Source organism: Neoarius graeffei, chromosome 20, assembly GCF_027579695.1.
Source record: "Neoarius graeffei isolate fNeoGra1 chromosome 20, fNeoGra1.pri, whole genome shotgun sequence".
In the NCBI taxonomy this organism is placed as follows: Eukaryota; Metazoa; Chordata; class Actinopteri; order Siluriformes; family Ariidae; genus Neoarius; species Neoarius graeffei.
The window spans coordinates 39,315,429-39,333,930 of record NC_083588.1 but is presented as its reverse complement, the minus strand read 5'-3'; the positions used below and the strand labels follow the sequence as shown (position 1 = coordinate 39,333,930).

Here is an 18,502-nt window from a genome sequence, read left to right as displayed (position 1 = left end):
GTGAGTGAGCCCCAGAACACCGGAGCAGAGGGAAAGCCCAGGCCGGTCTGCTGGCACTGCGGGGAGCCGGGCCACCTATAACAGCAGTGCACGGCGATGGAAGTGGGCGCAGTGGTTCGGATCCCCGACGCGCCAGAGGCCGCCCTCAATCGGGCCAGAGCATATCGCATACCGGTGAGTATCCAAGGGGATACATATCAGGCGTTGGTGGATTCTGGTTGTAACCAGACCTCAATTCACCAAAGCCTGGTTCAAAACGAGGCATTGGGGGGAGCACAGGGGGTGAAGGTGTTGTGTGTGCACGGGGACGTTCACAGCTACCCTTTGGTGTTGATCCACATTTTTTTCCGAGGGGAAAAATTTATAGTGAAGGCGGCGGCTAATCCTCGCCTTACCCACTCTGTAATTTTGGGGACTGATTGGCCGGGATTTCGGGATTTAATGGGACGCTTAGTAAAGAGTGGGTCCTGCCATTTGACAGGGGGAGGTCCCGGTGTCGCTTTGGCGGGAGCAGCTGTCACAGAGCCATCCACATCATCTCCGCGTCAGAGTGAGGAGCCGCCGGCTCCTCCTCTCTATTGGGGAATCCCTCGCGGGATTCCCCAATAAGTAATATAAGAAAAATGTATATATGTATATGTAATGTACAATATGGACAATATATACATTAAACAATATGCAATCTACAACAACTAGTATAACTATTATATACAATATAGACTATAATATACAATAACAATGTCTAAAATATCTGCATTATACAATATCTATCTGTAACCTAAATATCTGTAATCTAAATATCTGTACTATATCTATCTATAATAAACATGATCTGTAGCCTAATATACAATATCTCGTATATTATATCATGAAGTAATATGTTTAAAAAACATAAAAACTCGAGATAATTTATTAAGTCTAAATAATAGGCTACTAAGTTAAAATAATGACATTAAATCTCGAGATAATTAATTTTATGATGAAATAACGAGTGCATAATGTGAGAAAATGTTTAAGTCGAAATAAAGGCGTAAAACAAAAACAAAAAACCCTTGAGTAGCTACAGTGCATAATGTGAGAAAATGTTTGTTAATCAACAGTCAGTTTTCACTCCACAGCACCTCCAGCCACCACATCCATCAGGAAATGTGTATCAGAAGGGTTTCCATGAATTTTAATCCACAGCCTGGTGAATAAAGATCCGCTTTCATCAGATGAAGCTAACAGATCCTCTGAAAATGCCTCGATTCCTGATTTTGCCCCAAAGTCAGCTTTGCCCTGAAACCAGTAGCGCACAGAACAAACCTCGGCATGGGCGTACTGACTAATCTGATTTTCCTGGACTGATTATAATCCTCCACTTCACTCACCACACAGGTTTCATTAGGTTATTATTATTATTATTATCCATCCATTATCTGTAGCCTTATCCTGTCCTACAGGGTCGCAGGCAAGCTGGAGTCTATCCCAGCTGACTATGGGCATATTATTATTATTATTATTATTATTATCTCTCATCTCATCTCATTATCTCTAGCTGCTTTATCCTGTTCTACAGGGTCACAGGCAAGCTGGAGCCTATCCCAGCTGACTATGGGCGTATTATTATTATTATTATTATTAAAAACAGATGCATTTTTTTTGTCACTTTCTCCATCAGACCAGCAGGACAAGGCAGCACCTGTTGCGTTCTCACTCCAGGGAATCAGAACACAGCAGCATCTCAAACGGCACGAGCACAAGCACAGCATCCTCCTATTTCACTTTTAGCTCACTACATATCCATAGAATTGTACAGAAAGCAAACAGAACGGAAACACACAAAATCACCGGCACCTGTATGTGCATCACAGTCTTACCTTATGGTCAGAAAATAGTGCATTATTGATAACTTCGCTCTCTCCTGCTGCCTTTCTGCAACAATGTCATCTATACTGTCTCCTCAACTTCGCAGGAAAATGACATATGCGCTTGACATGAAGTGGCCCTGAAGTCTCCTTCCTTTGTGGCCTTGTGTGACCCCCTGTGCTAGACCAGGGAGCTCCAACACTGAACACACACACACACACACACACACACGCTCCTGGATGAGAGGAAGGGGAGTGGGCTTGTGAACACTGAACACACACGCACACTCCTGGATGAGAGGAAGGGGAGTGAGCTTGTGACTGTTGAGTGATGGTAGAGAATATTGCTACGTAACTATTGGATAAGAGCAGGGCTAATATATACACCAGCCAATCTTCTTCCTCCTCTTTGTCCAGCACTATTGCCAGGTCGGGGTCCATGTAGACCCTAGTGATCCATTGGAGCATAGTTTTATGCCAGATGCCCTTCCTACTACAACCCTCCTACTTCTGGTCTTGGGAAACAACCACACACACACACACACACGGGCAATTTCAAATCAATCAAAGTCCTTCCCACGCCATGTGGCGCATAGGGCGTAGGGCTACAGATCTCTGTGTCTGTAGCCCTCGGCCTCTCACCTATTACATAGCTAAGGTTACAGTGGGGGGCTAGTCCTCTGGTAACCGCAAAAGTTTGACTCCCCATCACATCTGTATTACAGCGTGCCTTGCCAGATGGTACCATTTTTATGATGGTCTTTGGTATGACCCAACCGTGAGTAGAACTCGCGATCTCTCGATCGAGAGGCGGACATGCTAACCACTAGGCCAACTCACGGTTATGGGCAATTTAGAGTAGTCAAATAACCTAACCTGCATGTCTTTGGACTGTGGGGGAAACCAGAGCACCCAGAGGAAACCCACACAGACACGGGAAAAACATGCAAACTCCACACAGAAAGGCCCCCATTGGCCACTGGGTTTGAACCCAGAACCCTTCTTGCTGTGAGGTGACAGTGCTAACCACTGTACCACCGTGCCACCCAGATACACCAGTCAATATAATACACCAATCCCACCCCCCAACCCAGTTAACTATCCAGCAGCAGATGTCCCAATGATCTGAACAATACAATTTATTGCAATACAATTTTACCATTTATTTTTTAATAAATATGCCCTACCCAACAAAGTCATGGAAAGCTCAGGTTTTTTGTGGTTCCTGATTATTTTGTAGTGGGTTGTAATGCTTATTAGTGTAATTTTGTGCTTTCCATATAGCAATGTAATTCATTCATTCCTCTTCAGATCTGCTTTAGCCTGGTCAGGTTTGCACTGTATCCAAAGTCTATCTCAGAAACACTGGGTGTGAAGTAGGAAAGCATCCCTGATAGGTTGCCAGTCCATTGCAGGCCATCATGCACATACATACACTCTTTCACACCTTGGAGCAATTTATGATAACCAATCCACATTGAAAATGTAATCTTAAATAACATAGCTTAAACCCTAATTTATGATGTAGTATCTAGCAATGACCATTTTAAGAGTGATGGGTGACAACAGCAATGGAATGGTACCCTGTCTCTCGCCCAAAGTTCACTAGGATTAGCTCCAGCTTCCCCTGTAACCCTGATGGATAAACTGTATAAATAATGAATGGATATAGAGTACAAAATTCTTAGGCATCTTATTTTTGTAGTGCAAATTTTGTTATAGATTTTAATTTTATGACTTCTACATTGGGCGGCACGGTGGTGTAGTGGTTAGCGCTGTCGCCTCACAGCAAGAAGGTCCGGGTTCGAGCCCCGTGGCTGGCGAGGGCCTTTCTGTGTGGAGTTTGCATGTTCTCCCCGTGTCCGCGTGGGTTTCCTCCACGTGCTCTGGTTTCCCCCACAGTCCAAAGACATGCAGGTTAGGTTAAATGGTGACTCTAAATTGACCGTAGGTGTGAATGTGAGTGTGAATGGTTGTCTATGTGTCAGCCCTGTGATGACCTGGTGACTTGTCCAGGGTGTACCCCGCCTTTCGCCCGTAGTCAGCTAGGATAGGCTCCAGCTTGCCTGTGACCCTGTAGAACAGGATAAAGCAGCTAGAGATAATGAGATGAGATGAGACTTCTACATTGTCAAGCAAGTACAGAAACATTTTAGATTCCAAACATTAGTTTTTCAGCAGGCATGGTGGTGTAGTGGTTAGCGCTGTCGCCTCACAGCAAGAAGGCCCGGGTTCGAGCCCCGTGGCCGGCGAGGGCCTTTCTGTGCGGAGTTTGCATGTTCTCCCCGTGTCCGCATGGGTTTCCTCTGGGTGCTCCGGTTTCCCCCAAAGTCCAAAGACATGCAGGTTAGGTTAACTGGTGACTCTAAATTGACCATGAGTGTGAATGGTTGTCTGTGTCTATGTGTCAGCCCTGTGATGACCTGGCGACTTGTCCAGGGTGTACCCTGCCTTTCGCCCGTAGTCAGCTGGGATAGGCTCCAGCTTGCCTGCGACCCTGTAGAACAGGATAAAGTGGCTAGAGATAATGAGATGAGTTTTTCAGCACAAAATTAAATGTTATACCAAATAAATGTTTGTATGTCAGTCAAGAAAGCAGATTATTCAAAAAAAAAAAGCATAATGAAGGCCATTGGGTTTTGCTGCAAAAATAAGAAATAAGTGTGACAGTCAAAGCGTCACACAGAAGAACTGTGACTGGTTCTGAAAGATGCTCAGTAAACCTTACAGCTAATTTCCTTATAAAACTGCACTCATCATACCTGAGACTATGGTTTGTTTTTTAAAGTAAATTGTAATCACATCAAATATTGACTTTGTTTCATTTATTATACACTGAACAAAAATATAAACGCATCGGTCCATATTTTATGAAATACAAATGTTCACATAGAAATTCATTTTCATTTTTATTTTCTATGTGCCCAAGCCCAGTCCAGACGAGAACGTCGTCGCCCAGCAGTCAGGTCCAATCCTCGATGAGGTCTACGTGCATGGAGGCCAGCTTCTCTGAGTCGGTTTCTCACAGTTTGACTGCTGACCCTGCGATTGTGTCTCCCCATGGTCTCATCTGCGGTCCGTGTTGCAGTCCGGCACCGATCACGCAGGTGGGTCAGACGGATATGCCGGTCTTGTGCTGGAGTGGTGACACATGGCCTGCGTGCATGTGGCATGTTGTCTGTGGTGCCATGCTGCTGAAATCGTCGTTGGAGGTGGACTCTCGTGGAATAGCACCCCCAATTGACGCCCTACAGCTCTGATGGACATTCCAGCCTGCAGCATGCCAATGGCTCATTCCCGGTTGATTCTGGTCATCTGTGGCATCTTGACATTTGAACATTTTTGTCATTTTAGGGTGGCCTTTTATTGGCCCCACATAAAGGATGGTCATGACATGCATTACTCAGTGAAATTTTTGTCTGCAATGGTCACACCCGACTGGATCATGGATTATCTCAAGTCTGGGCACTGCTCAGAACTTGAGTAGAGGGACATTTTTTTTTTTAAAAAATGTTTACTGGTATGCTATACTATCATTTGATGTGGGCAGAAAAAAAAATCAGTATCGGATGTACAAAATAAATAAAATCTTTAGGTGCTGCGTTTATATTTTTGTTCAGTGTAATTTACTGCTCTTTATAGTGATTTTTTTAAATGTAGAACATTTAATTTCACTAAAACAGTAGTAGTTTCAGGTACAATTTGTGTTATAAGGAAATTAGCTGTAAGTTTGACTGAGCATCTTGCAGAAGCAGCCACAATTCTTCTAGAGTTTGGCTAGCATATTTTTGCTTCTTATTTTTGCAGCAAACCCCAGCAGCCTTCATGATATTTTTTTTTTGTCTGAAAAATGTCTATGTAATATGCTGCTTTGTTTACTGACATCTCTCTCTCTCAAGTGGTCTGCCCTTTGGCAGGTCCTGTACATGAGCATAGTCGCCATTGTCGCCTATTCTGGGCCATCCTCTTTACTGAGTGGAAGCTCCTCTATTTCCTGATATCATCCAGCATCATGATTCTTCTTCTCCCTCTTGGTCGCTTCCTCTCAATTTTACCTTCAATCATATCAATTAACAACCCTTCTCCTCTCATAACATGTCCAATCCATTTTGCTTTTCTCTTCCAGATGGTATTCATTAGCATCCTCTTCTCTCCAACTCTTCTAAGCACCTCTTTATTACTGAGTTTCTCTATCCAACTAATCTTCTCCATACATCTCCAAAACCACATCTCACAACTTTCCAGCCTCTTCATGTCAGTCTTCTTCATTGTCCAAGTTTCTGAGCCATACAGGAGCACACTCCAAACCAGACTCTTGACTAGTTTCTTCTTCAATCTCCTGTTCAATCCTTTTGTGAGCAGCATTTTGTTTGTTGAAAGCATCTTTTGCCATGGCAATTCTTGTTCTTATTTCTTTTTCACTTTTTCCATCGTCCATCCAAGGTACTTAAATTGGTAGACATAATAATAATAATAATAATAAGTTAAATTTATATAGCGCCTTTCAAAAAACCCAAGGACGCTTTACAATTATAGACAAGGAAAGAAAATAAATAAATAAAAATAAAATAAAAAGTCCACCAAGTAGGGGTCAGGATGTAATTCCTGTGGTGTAGCAGCCACAGTCCCACCAAAAGGCACACAAAAACAAGTCTCACATCTCCAGCACCACCGCCAGCAACATCGCTCGAACACCACGCCGTGGATCCACACAGTGAGCAGAGAAGCTCCGCCACGCAGAGCGCTGGTGTGTCCCAAACCGCCTGCACAGCCGCCGCGACACCACCGAGCAACATCGCTCGGAACATCACGCCAAGCGTTAAAGCACAGAGCGCTGGACAACCACGATGTAAATTGAGCAACAGGCTCACTGCAGTCCATAGCTGGGAGCACAGGCATCACCCACAGCGAACCAAGGCCTGGAGGGAACCGACGCCCAAAACTAGGTCAGGAGCTACACCACAACTGGCGGACAAAACACTCAAACACCAAACTACACAAACACACAGGAAAGAAAAAAATAGAAAAAGAAATAAAATAAGAGCTCCGGTGAGAAGCGGCAGCCAGAGCGCGCATGAAGTACTCTCAACCGGAAACGGAAACGAAAAGAAAAAAAAAAAACTTGTTCCAGTTCAGCTCCATTGATGGCAATATGGAGTCTGTCTTGGTTGTTCCTTCCAGTTTTCATTACTTTGGTCTTTTTCTGGTTTATCTGCATCTTATATCTCTCAACCACTTCATTCAGTCTTGTCATGATGGTCTGCAGACCTTCTTCTGAGCTTGCTATCATTGCCTGATCATCGGCAAATCTAACAGCTTGGATCAAGTGTCCTCCAACTTTAACTCCTACATCAAGATCTTCCATTGCCTCCTTCATCATAGCCTCTGCATAGACGTTGAAGAGTAAGGGTGAGAGCAGACAGCCTTGTCTTACTCCTCTTCCGATGGTGCATGGCCCTGCCATTCCATGGTCAGTTCGCACTGTTGCTGTTTGGCCCGTATACAATGACGTAATCAGGCGTCTATCTCTCCAATCTACATTCAGTTCTCAAGATATTTATCAACTTGATCCAGTCAACCTGTTACTGACATACAAGCATTTTTTCTGTAGCATTTTAATTTTGTGCTAGAAAACTAATGTTGGGAAATCTAATCTGTTTTTGTACTGACTCAATAATGTAGAAGTCATAAAATAGAAATATTTAACAAAGTTTCTATTTAAAAAAAATACGGTGTCTAAGGTGTTTGGCTTTTGCACATTACTCTAGTCTACGCAACATATTTTATGCCTGGCCAATAGGTGGCAGTAATGCTCTATGTGTGGGTTGTTGGTTTTTAAATTCCCATGAAGAAATGAAACTTTATTGAGTGCTTCCGGTTGCGGCGGCCATCACGCTTCTGTTTTTGCGGCGGCTTGATCCTTGACAAGTAAATACAGTTTTTAATGACATATTTTTAATACATTTTTTTCTTTTGTGTATTTATAAATCAATTTAATCTCCTTGTTGTTTTTGGATTTTAATATGTGGTATAACAGGAGACCTTTACCTCGAGTGTATGTTAATAAATGGGAACTAAGGGTAATGCTGACCTTGTACTGGGTTGCTTATGACAGGACCTTCATTTGTTCTCTGCTCATTTCTGCATGTGTTTTTATAGTAACTTAATTTAGCTAGAAAGTAAATAATTATCTTTTATATGCGTTAAAACAATTAACCTTCTTACAAAACCTTCAGGGTCCTCTAATAGTTATCTAGTTGGCTAGTTTATGATGAGCTATAATGTAACGTACTGTATTTCTATCTAAAAGTTGCATACCTTGTTCTTAAATTTGTAAGATGCAAATGTGTGTTAAACATGCTATATTGAAAAAAGTATCTTTGCATATTAAATGTGATTTGTAACCATTTTAAATATATATTCATACTTTGCTATTTGTGACAGATATTGAGAGATGGCTGGGCGTCGTGCTGCTGTAAAAGCCATTGACTGGCTGGCCTTCGCTGAAAGGGTTCCTCCTAACCAGAGGACGATGTTCAACAACCTTAAGACCCGCAGCGATGCCATTGCTGCCAAGTGTGTGCCAGGATAGTTCTCTTTACTGGAAGTTAAATGGATAGATTAACAGTCAGGCACACTTATTTGTCTTTTTTATTAGTTAAACACCAGGTTTATTACAGGTTAAAACCATCCAACTCTGTTTACATCATTTCTAAAAAGTTTGCCGTTCTAGAGAGAACAGTGTCTTTAGCTTTAATGTTTCCTCTAAGCCAGCAATCACCTTATTTGTGTTCACCTGATTGTGAGATCTTTGTTGATCTGTTTTCAGACTTGCCTCACTGCCAGAGAAACCGGCCCCCATAGACTGGAGCCATTACAGGAAGGTGGTAGCGAAAGCAGGCATGGTGGATGAGTTTGAGAAGAAGGTGTGCTCTATTAGCCTTAATGTGTCATCTCCTTCTAAAATGTACAGTACCAGTCAAAAGTTTGGACATAGCTTCTAAATCAATGTTTTTTTCTTCATATCTTAAAGTAATGATGGATATCGTTTCTCTTTACTTAGTGGAGCAGTTCTTGACATATGGATTACTACAGTTATGGAATCTGGCTATTTACTGTGGTTTTTTTTATTATTATTATTTACTGTTTGATCTCAAACACATTAAGAAGGCAGGAAATTGCACTAATTAACTTTTGACGAGGCACATCTGTTAATTGAAAAGTATTCCAGATGACTACCTCAGGAAACTGGTTAAGATAATGGCAATAGTGTGCAAAGCGACAAGGTAAACAGTTCTTTGAAGAATCTAATATATGAAACATTTATTTTTAAAGATGTTTTTGTTTACCACATAATTCCATATATATTCCAGATGTTATTTCATAGTTTTGATGGCTTCGGTATTGTTCAACAATGTAGAAAATATAAGAAAATGGTCACAATACAGAAAAACCTATGAAAGTGTGTCCAAACTATTGACTGATAGTGTATTTTCTCCTAAAGCTGTTTCTTGATGTCTCTCTGTTGCTGTCAAATCTTTTTTGTAGTTTGCTGCTTTGACAGTTCCTGAGCCAGTGGACACCCAGTCAGCTAAGATCGATGCACAGGAACAGGAGGCTGTAAGTGAAGTCTAATTGTATTTGCTGGATACAAAGTTTGTCATATTTGAAAAAAGAAGGAATCCAAGGCACTCTTCATATCCAACTGTATAAAAAAAGCCTTTATTTTACATGGTTATTTCATACAGAAAACATGAGCTGAGCAGCAACCCACGTAGCGGCACAGTTTGTTGGGCATGCTGCTCCAACAAACAATTTCCTCTTAAAGGAACAGTCCACCGTATTTCCATAATGAAATATGTTCTTATCTGAATTGAGACGAGCTGCTCCGTACCTGTCCGAGCTTTGCGCGACCTCCCAGTCAGTCAGACGCAGTCAGACGCGCTGTCACTCCTGTTAGCAATGTAGCTAGGCTCAGCATGGCCAACGGTATTTTTTGGGGCTGTAGTTAGATGCGACCAAACTCTTCCGTGTTTTTCCTGTTTACATAGGTTTATATGACCAGTGATATAAAACAAGTTCAGTTACACAAATTGAAACGTGGCGATTTTCTATGCTATGGAAAGTCCGCACTATAATGACAGGCGTACTAACACCTTCTGCGCGCTTCGGCAGCGCATTGATATCGGAGCTCCGTATCAATGTGCTGCCGAAGCGCGCAGAAAGTGTTAGTACGCCTGTCATTATAGTGCGGACTTTCCATAGCATAGAAAATCGCCACGTTTCAATTTGTGTAACTGAACTTGTTTCATATCACTGGTCATATAAACCTATGTAAACAGGAAAAACGCGGAAGAGTTTGGTCGCATCTAACTACAGCCCCAAAAAATACCATTGGCCATGCTGAGCCTAGCTACATTGCTAACAGGAGTGACAGCGCGTCTGACTGACTGGGAGGTCGCGCAAAGCTCGGACAGGTACGGAGCAGCTCGTCTCAATTCAGATAAGAGCATATTTCATTATGGAAATACGGTGGACTGTTCCTTTAAGGGGTAAACTAATTTTAAACACCTGAATGCAAACTGGTAATGAACTCACAGATATGCAGTTCAAGAAAAAGGAGTTATTCCAAAAAAAAGAAAAAAGTCACCTAGTCAAGAGCAGGTTTACCTTGTTACCAAATATAGTAGTTTAGCCAATCCCATAAAGAGAGTAATATTTTCGAATTGGAATCTTATTAAAAGTGACCCCATTCTTAGACAGGTGTTTCCGATCCCTCCAAAAATTAGTTTTAGGAGGGCCCCCACTCTGCGAGACAAGTTGGTACCAAGTCATCTTGGCGTGAGCAAAAAGACTACTTGGCTCCACAGACAAATACAGGGTACATACAAATGTGGTTCTTGCAATCATTGTTCAAACATCAAAGAGTGCAAACAGTTTGTTGATTTTAAATCAAATATGTATACCATACAAGCATTCATCAACTGCAGCACCACATTTGTGGTATATCGCTTATCCTGTTTATGTGGTTGTTTTTATATAGGCCGAACGAAGAGGCGACTTGGACAGAATCTCTGAACATAAGACCGCCATTAGAAAGGCTAATTTTGATTATCCTATTGCCAAACATTTTTATAATGGCAATCCAGATAGTCTCATGGTTGAAGGTCTGAAGACCATTAAGGAGAACATTAGGAGCGATGATAGATTAAGGTTATTATTACAGAGAGAAACTTTTTATATATAACAATTTACAGGCTACAACATATCCAGGGCTAAATGAAGTTGATTTTAGTCCTTTTCTGTAATGGTCTATTGTCGTTTTTTTTTTTTTTTTTCCCCTAAGTGTTTTTTCTTTTTCGTGCTCATATGGACTGAATCTAAAAGGGGTATTGCCATCTAGTGGCTTTTTCTTGAACTGCATATGAGTTCATTACCAGTTTGCATTCAGGTGTTTAAAATTAGTTTACCTCTTAAGAGGAAATTGTTTGTTGGAGCAGCATGCCCTGAAGAAGGCTGTCTGTGCCGCTACGCGTGGGTTGCTGCTCAGCTCATGTTTTCTGTATGAAATAGCCATGTAAAAGGCTTTTTTTTTTAAAATATAGTTGGATATGAAGAGTGCCTTGGATTCCTTCTTTTTTTCAAAGGTTTTTGCATTCCCTATACCAAAGAGCACCTTCAATTTTTTTATTTTTTTATCTCTATTTTCATCAATTCCTGAGCACTTTGGATTTTTTTTCTCATCTTTAAGTCATATGTTTGCATTACTCAATTTTTTTCTCTTTTTCATGCTTGTTGCAGAACAAAAGTGCTGCAGCTTACATTGAGGCATCCAAGGCTCGCATTTCTCATTATGAAAAAGAGGTAAACCTGGTGATTGTGTTAGATCACAGTGAATGCACTAGTTAATGTTTGTTCTTACCTTGCACTTACACAGGCGGCAAATCGACCATTAGCCACTGAGTTGTTCAGGGCAAGCTGTGTGGCAAAGCTGACTGATTTTTAACTTTTATTCAAATGAAAAGTGAAGTGATTTGGGAACTACCACTAGGATTGAGGGATGGTGGTGTGTGTGTGGGTTTTTTTTTCTTTCTTTCCTTTCCCCCACTTGATTGAAATTAGTTGGGTGTTGTTTTTTTTTTGGTTCGTTTGTGATGCCCCCAATATTTGTTCCTTTTCATAGCTCTGGAAGCAGCAATTTTAAAACTATCTGCTTCTATTGTATGAATTATGAAATGGAAAAGCACTGGGGTTTTGCCTTTCTCTTTGGTGCTTTATATTAAAGTGCATATCAGGGGTAAATCCAGGAGCAAGGTCAATGTAATTCTCCTATTTCACATTAAACTTTGGTCAATATCTGTCACATTTTTGCTTTTTTTTTTTTTTAACCTTGCGCAATACCAGAAAAATTCAGTTGAAATCAAGCCATTTGAGGCGAATTCATCTGCCTCTGAAAAAGCTTGCCATTTGGATTTCCCAGCAGCCATTGATTTTCGTGACGTCACGTGCAGGACGCCTCCTTCTGAATCCTACGTCAGCACTGGTTTGTTTGAGAGAACCTGGTGTTTTTCTGCAAATTTCTTCAACGTTATCACGTAATTATTAAAATGGTTAACAGATGTATCGTAGAAGGGTGTAGCAACACCAGTCTTGATGGGATTAGTACTCATCATTTTCCAAAAGACCGGACAATGAGGGAGAAATGGGAGCGCTTAGTGCGAGGCACCCTGAAAAAGCCGAGGACCAAGCAGAGCCGAGAAAAAGACCAAGAAAATCGGCAATTCACAAGTTGACTGTTGCCAGGGTAAGAAATGAGGCTATACTCTAAATTAGGTGTTCCTGTGTCCATGTAGTACATGGATAATGTTATTTATTGACCCACAGAAAAGTAAACAACACGAAAGCGCTGGGCGATAATACACTTACTTCACATGTATCAAGGGATATGCGTGTCAGGGCTTGAGATCTTGGGACCTGTCAAACACATTTAAATGTATATACAACCCTGCTTAGCCGATTCCATGTGTGTAGCTTATGAAATCTTTCTCCTACAGTAGCCAGTACTCTTCTTCTAAATAAAGAAATATATAAATACATAATAGTAATTAGAAAAAATGATTTATGTAACAATAGATAGATGAGCATTGATACATGAATCCATGGGTTTAGAAGCTCAGGAGACAATTCCATATTTCAATGCAAAATCACTAGCTGCTAAACTTGGTCTACACAGGCTGTGCACTGAAACCGTGCAAGCTCTCTCAGCCTGCTGGCAGTTCCACAGGTGACGTCACGAATCTGGCTCCAGACTCCCTTGGGATTTTTCCAGATGAGTTTTATTTTATTTTTTTCTGCTGTAGACAAATGGCCTTGTGCAAAATTGCCCTTCTGGATGAGTGTGGAAAGGGACATGCTTTCATCTATAAAGAAATTGGTCCAGGATATGCACTTTCAGCCTGTAAAATAGACAGCAGAAATCACAAACAGCAAAACACTATTTAAGGCTCAAGTCTATACAGGCTTATAAATCTGTTTTTTATGCAAGCAGTTTCCCTGCAGAAATGTTAATATTGGAAATACAGTGATTTGAAGTCAGATTTTTACTGTATGTACATTCTTGAGCTAACTTGGGTGGCTATCAGACAAACCTGCCAGTGAAACCATGACAACCAGCAGTAAAATAAGGCAAGGATTAGCCATTTGCAGCCAGTATAGTGATTTAAGAGGCATGTGGTAAATAATCACTGCTGGTTCATTTATTATTAAATGTGTTGTGATTCTGTTGATTTAATGTAGAAATGAAAATCAGATTTTTCTTTTGTATCAGAAGTATTGGAGTGAAACAGTTTGGTGTTTTCCTTTAATGATAACTGGGATTGAGAAAAAGGCAATGTGAAAATGACATTTTATTGGATCGTGGGTTTTTTTGTTTTTGTCTTCCCCCACCTCCAACCTTTATTCAGGTTACATAGGGTCAAGCCTGGTTGGGCTGTGGGTAAAATTTAAGAAACTGAGAAGTGCTTGCTATAAGACTAGTTGCGAATCATTGTCCTAGCTGGCATGGAATACATAAAATACAAGTTTGTGTAGTACAGGGAGTAAGGTCAGCAGAGTTGCTAGCATCTATCTATAGTTAAAACTTACCAATGACGAACAAAACACCATACAAATATATTCCCTGTTTTGGGATAGAATATTTCTCACAGTTGGCTTAGGAATGTCAAGGGGGATCCCCCAGGAGGATAAAGAAGTTTGGGCTTCTCAGTCTGTTGCTACAATATGGGGGAAAGTGTAAGAGACTGAATTAATGGGGGGGAAAAAATGTTTTATCATTTATGCTGTTGGAATGCACCCTTCCTGGTTAGCAGGATATGTTTTTGTGGTTAAATTTTGGTTTTCTTCTCAACCTGTTTGGGTTTATGGTTAGTAATAGGCAGGAGACAGAATTTTTGTCGTCTTGAATATCTCAATACAAAATACTGTAGATAGGTTTGGTGTATTGTGAGATTTCTGGTGAGTGGACATTGAGCTCTACCTTGTCTTGCACACAAGGCACCAGAGATATTCGCATACAGATCAAAGTTTGTGTGTGGGAACACAACTGCTTTGAAGCATGCTTACTTAATAGTCCAAAAAGTTGTTAGCATGTGCGTAAAACACAAGGCCTGCTGGCCAAATCTCACCCCCAGCCTTGTTTCGTTTGGTCTGAAAGCTACAACCCTGATTCCAAAAAAGTTGGGACAAAGTACAAATTGTAAATAAAAACGGAATGCAATAATTTATAAATCTCAAAAACTGATATTGTATTCACAATAGAACATAGACAACATATCAAATGTTGAAAGTGAGATGTTTTGAAATTTCATGCCAAATATTGGCTCATTTGAAATTTCATGACAGCAACACATCTCAAAAAAGTTGGGACAGGGCAATAAGAGGCTGGAAAAGTTAAAGGTACAAAAAAGGAACAGCTGGAGGACCAAATTGCAACTCATTAGGTCAATTGGCAATAGGTCATTAACATGACTGGGTATAAAAAGAGCATCTTGGAGTGGCAGTGGCTCTCAGAAGTAAAGGTGGGAAGAGAATCACCAGTCCCCCTAATTCTGCGCCGACAAATAGTGGAGCAATATCAGAAAGGAGTTCGACAGTGTAAAATTGCAAAGAGTTTGAACATATCATCTACAGTGCATAATCATCAAAAGATTCAGAGAATTTGGAAGAATCTCTGTGCATAAGGGTCAAGGCCAGAAAACCATACTGGGTGCCCGTGATCTTCGGGCCCTTAGACGGCACTGCATCACATACAGGCATGCTTCTGTATTGGAAATCACAAAATGGGCTCAGGAATATTTCCAGAGAACATTATCTGTGAACACAATTCACCGTGCCATCCGCCGTTGCCAGCTAAAACTCTATAGTTCAAAGAAGAAGCCGTATCTAAACATGATCCAGAAGCGCAGACGTCTTCTCTGGGCCAAGGCTCATTTAAAATGGACTGTGGCAAAGTGGAAAACTGTTCTGTGGTCAGACAAATCAAAATTTGAAGTTCTTTATGGAAATCAGGGAAGCCGTGTCATTCGGACTAAAGAGGAGAAGGACGACCCAAGTTGTTATCAGCACTCAGTTCAGAAGCCTGCATGGTATGGGGTTGCATTAGTGCGTGTGGCATGGGCAGCTTGCACATCTGGAAAGACACCATCAATGCTGAAAGGTATATCCAGGTTCTAGAGCAACATATGCTCCCATCCAGACGACGTCTCTTTCAGGGAAGACCTTGCATTTTCCAACATGACAATGCCAAACCACATACTGCATCAATTACAGCATCATGGCTGCGTAGAAGAAGGGTCCGGGTACTGAACTGGCCAGCCTGCAGTCCAGATCTTTCATCCATAGAAAATATTTGGCGCATCATAAAACGGAAGATACGACAAAAAAGACCTAAGACAGTTGAGCAACTAGAATCCTACATTAGACAAGAATGGGTTAACATTCCTATCCCTAAACTTGAGCAACTTGTCTCCTCAGTCCCCAGACGTTTACAGACTGTTGTAAAGAGAAAAGGGGATGTCTCACAGTGGTAAACATGGCCTTGTCCCACCTTTTTTGAGATGTTGTCATGAAATTTAAAATCACCTAATTTTTCTCTTTAAATGATACATTTTCTCAGTTTAAACATTTGATATGTCATCTATGTTCTATTCTGAATAAAATATGGAATTTTGAAACTTCCACATCATTGCATTCCGTTTTTATTTACAATTTGTACTTTGTCCCGACTTTTTTGGAATTGGGGTTGTATACTGAAACGTCCCATAGTACACTTCTGCTCAACATTTTCAACAGTATCCAGAATTCACAGCAGATCCATACCAAACATGGTTTCCATAAACCACTGCATCAATGTACAGTCCAGTTTTTATCTCTCCTCCTTTATCTTAACTGTTATCTGAAGCACAGATAAAATTAGTGCCTGTGCTTAGTGCAAGTCACATTCATTCTAAAACCATTCGGAAGCATGTCATGTGTAATGCTGGCTGTGGTGTAAACCGACCTTTATTTTGGTGGGATGAGGAAATGTACAAAATAATTTCAATTGATTTCCTGATTTATACAATTAAGTGCGATGGGATTGTGCATTTCATGTGGCTGTCATACAGCAATAGGAGTATCAAACAATACTTCATTAATAACCTTGCCATGAAATACATTTGATACTGAAGAAATGAGTAACGTTAATAATGGGGGGTAAATAAATTCTGATCTACTTTTCTTACTGTACAATGTACTGATATTGCAGTGGTTTGATTTGTCAAAATAAATGTATTAAAATTTAATTAGTCTATCGTCTTGGCAGTATCATCTCATATTGTGGCTTTAGTGTGTCATCTTTACATCAGAGTAGTTGCTGAAACTGCAGTGCAATGTTTTTTTTAAATCTTTTCTCAGTCCCATGTTGGCAGTAAATAATATTGGGTAAATAACTGATCTATTCTCCTATTTTACTGGCAGCTTGAGAAGTTCAAGAACATGATTCCCTTTGACCAGATGACCATTGAAGACCTCAACGAAGCTTTCCCTGAGACCAAGCTGAACAAGGAGAAATATCCATATTGGCCACACAAGCCTATTGCTGAACTGTAATGTAAAAATAAATTGTTAACTTAAAACATTTGAATACTGAATTAAATAGTTTTGGTTCAATCTGTAAAAATTTCTGCTGAAAAGATTTGAGTGGTTCAGTGCTGTTCTGTATCTGGTAAACATGAAATAAATAGATAAAGTTTTTATGTGCTTTTGCATTTGTTTCTGTTCTACAAAATCTGACTTGGGGAAAACCTCCATTTTCTTATATGTACTTATTCTGTAATCTTATCACATTTTAAATAGAAATGATTTGCTTAAAGACTAACATTAAGCACTGATGAAAATCAACACTTTATAGAATAATTCTAACACTTTACGGAGTTTTTGTGTCTGCTGCATTTACATGTGCACAGCTTACGGGTGTATGGATTTTTGTTTTTTTTATGTAGGAATTTGCTCTTATCTATCCATGCTGATCCATGACATGGTGTTTTCAGGGAATTTGACATTTACATATGTCAGATGTTTCAGGTGAGGTGGCATGTTTGGTTTCTCTGAAAATGGGGAAATGGCACAGTAAAACGCAAAAAAAAAAAAGGCTATTAAGATCTGTCACTTTTATATTGAAGTGTAAAGGTATGTAAACTTGTTTAACAATGTATTTGATCAGGTAAGTAGATGAATAAATCTGGAAGAATTGAGGACTTTGTTTTTAAGTCTTTGCTAAATACTTCTATCTGTAAGCGTTTATGTACAGTATCTGGTAGAAATATCCATCCCCCTTTGTGTTTGTCCTGCTTTGTCACATTACAAGCTGGAATTAAAATGGATTTTTAGAGGGTTAGCACCATTTGATGTACACAACATGCCTACAACTTTAAAGGTCAAAATTGTTTTTGTGTGACAATAGTTAAGATGGAAAAAAAAAAAAAAAGAAATCTGGAGTTGCATAGGTATTCACCCTCCCAAAATCAATACTTTGTCAAGCCACCTTTTGCTGCAATTACAGCTGCAAGTCTCTTGGGCTATGTCTCTATTAGCTTAGCACATCTTGCCACTGGGATTTTTGCCCATTCCTAAAGGCAAAACTGCTCCAACTCCAAGTTAGATGGGTTGTGTTGGTGTACAACAATATTCAAGTTGCATAGCTGCCAACATTCCGACATCGTAAATAGTAATACAAGGTTGGGTACTGAGTCTTGGTGGGGGGTCGGGGGGGGGGGCCCCCCGCCACCAAAGCTTTCTAGCAAAACTACCCTGAAAAATCACACTAAAAATAGTTTGACAAAATTTATTCTACAAACCATCATCTTACATTAATTTGCAAAGTTCTTTTCAACAATGTATGGAAATAGTCAGTGAATCAGGCAAAAACTTCAAACAATGCAATTGGCACATATAACTTTTGACAAAGTACACATTAGAGAACTAGACTAGAGCTTACTCAGTCAACAGTTGATGTTATTGCACCACATAAACTTGGCAATATCTAAAACCATTCATTCATTCGTCACAAACAAAAATGAATTAAGAATATATTACATCAATGAAAGTTGATACAAAAA

The 18,502-nt window shown here is 40.2% G+C and overlaps 2 protein-coding genes across 2 annotated transcripts in view; one reads left to right on the top strand and one right to left on the bottom strand.

The window, feature by feature from the left end:
• The first annotated feature begins 7,690 nt into the window (after positions 1 to 7,690).
• atp5pd (ATP synthase peripheral stalk subunit d) lies at positions 7,691 to 17,138 on the top strand. The gene is made up of 6 exons (XM_060901684.1): positions 7,691 to 7,775; positions 8,292 to 8,423; positions 8,677 to 8,773; positions 9,396 to 9,467; positions 11,649 to 11,711; positions 16,863 to 17,138. Exons 2-6 carry the CDS (start codon positions 8,302 to 8,304, stop codon positions 16,992 to 16,994), a joined length of 486 nt encoding a protein of 161 aa, XP_060757667.1. The 5' UTR covers positions 7,691 to 7,775; positions 8,292 to 8,301; the 3' UTR covers positions 16,995 to 17,138.
• Positions 12,991 to 18,502, bottom strand: part of LOC132868641 (uncharacterized) — a 23,031-nt gene continuing 17,519 nt past the window's right edge. Inside the window, exon 2 of the mRNA XM_060901683.1 lies at positions 12,991 to 13,303. Coding sequence (XP_060757666.1) covers positions 13,264 to 13,303 — 40 coding nt within the window. The 3' untranslated portion in view covers positions 12,991 to 13,263. The remainder of the gene's footprint in view (positions 13,304 to 18,502) is intronic.

What these genes read in the sequence shown, in the direction of transcription:
- atp5pd (XM_060901684.1), top strand. Translation starts at nt 8,302, where the DNA reads ATGGCTGGGCGTCGTGCTGCTGTAAAAGCCATTGACTGGCTGGCCTTC. An exon ending in AGCGATGCCATTGCTGCCAA is followed by an intron (nt 8,424 to 8,676) that starts GTGTGTGCCAGG and finishes ATCTGTTTTCAG; the next exon opens with ACTTGCCTCACTGCCAGAGA. An exon ending in ATGCACAGGAACAGGAGGCT is followed by an intron (nt 9,468 to 11,648) that starts GTAAGTGAAGTC and finishes TGCTTGTTGCAG; the next exon opens with AACAAAAGTGCTGCAGCTTA.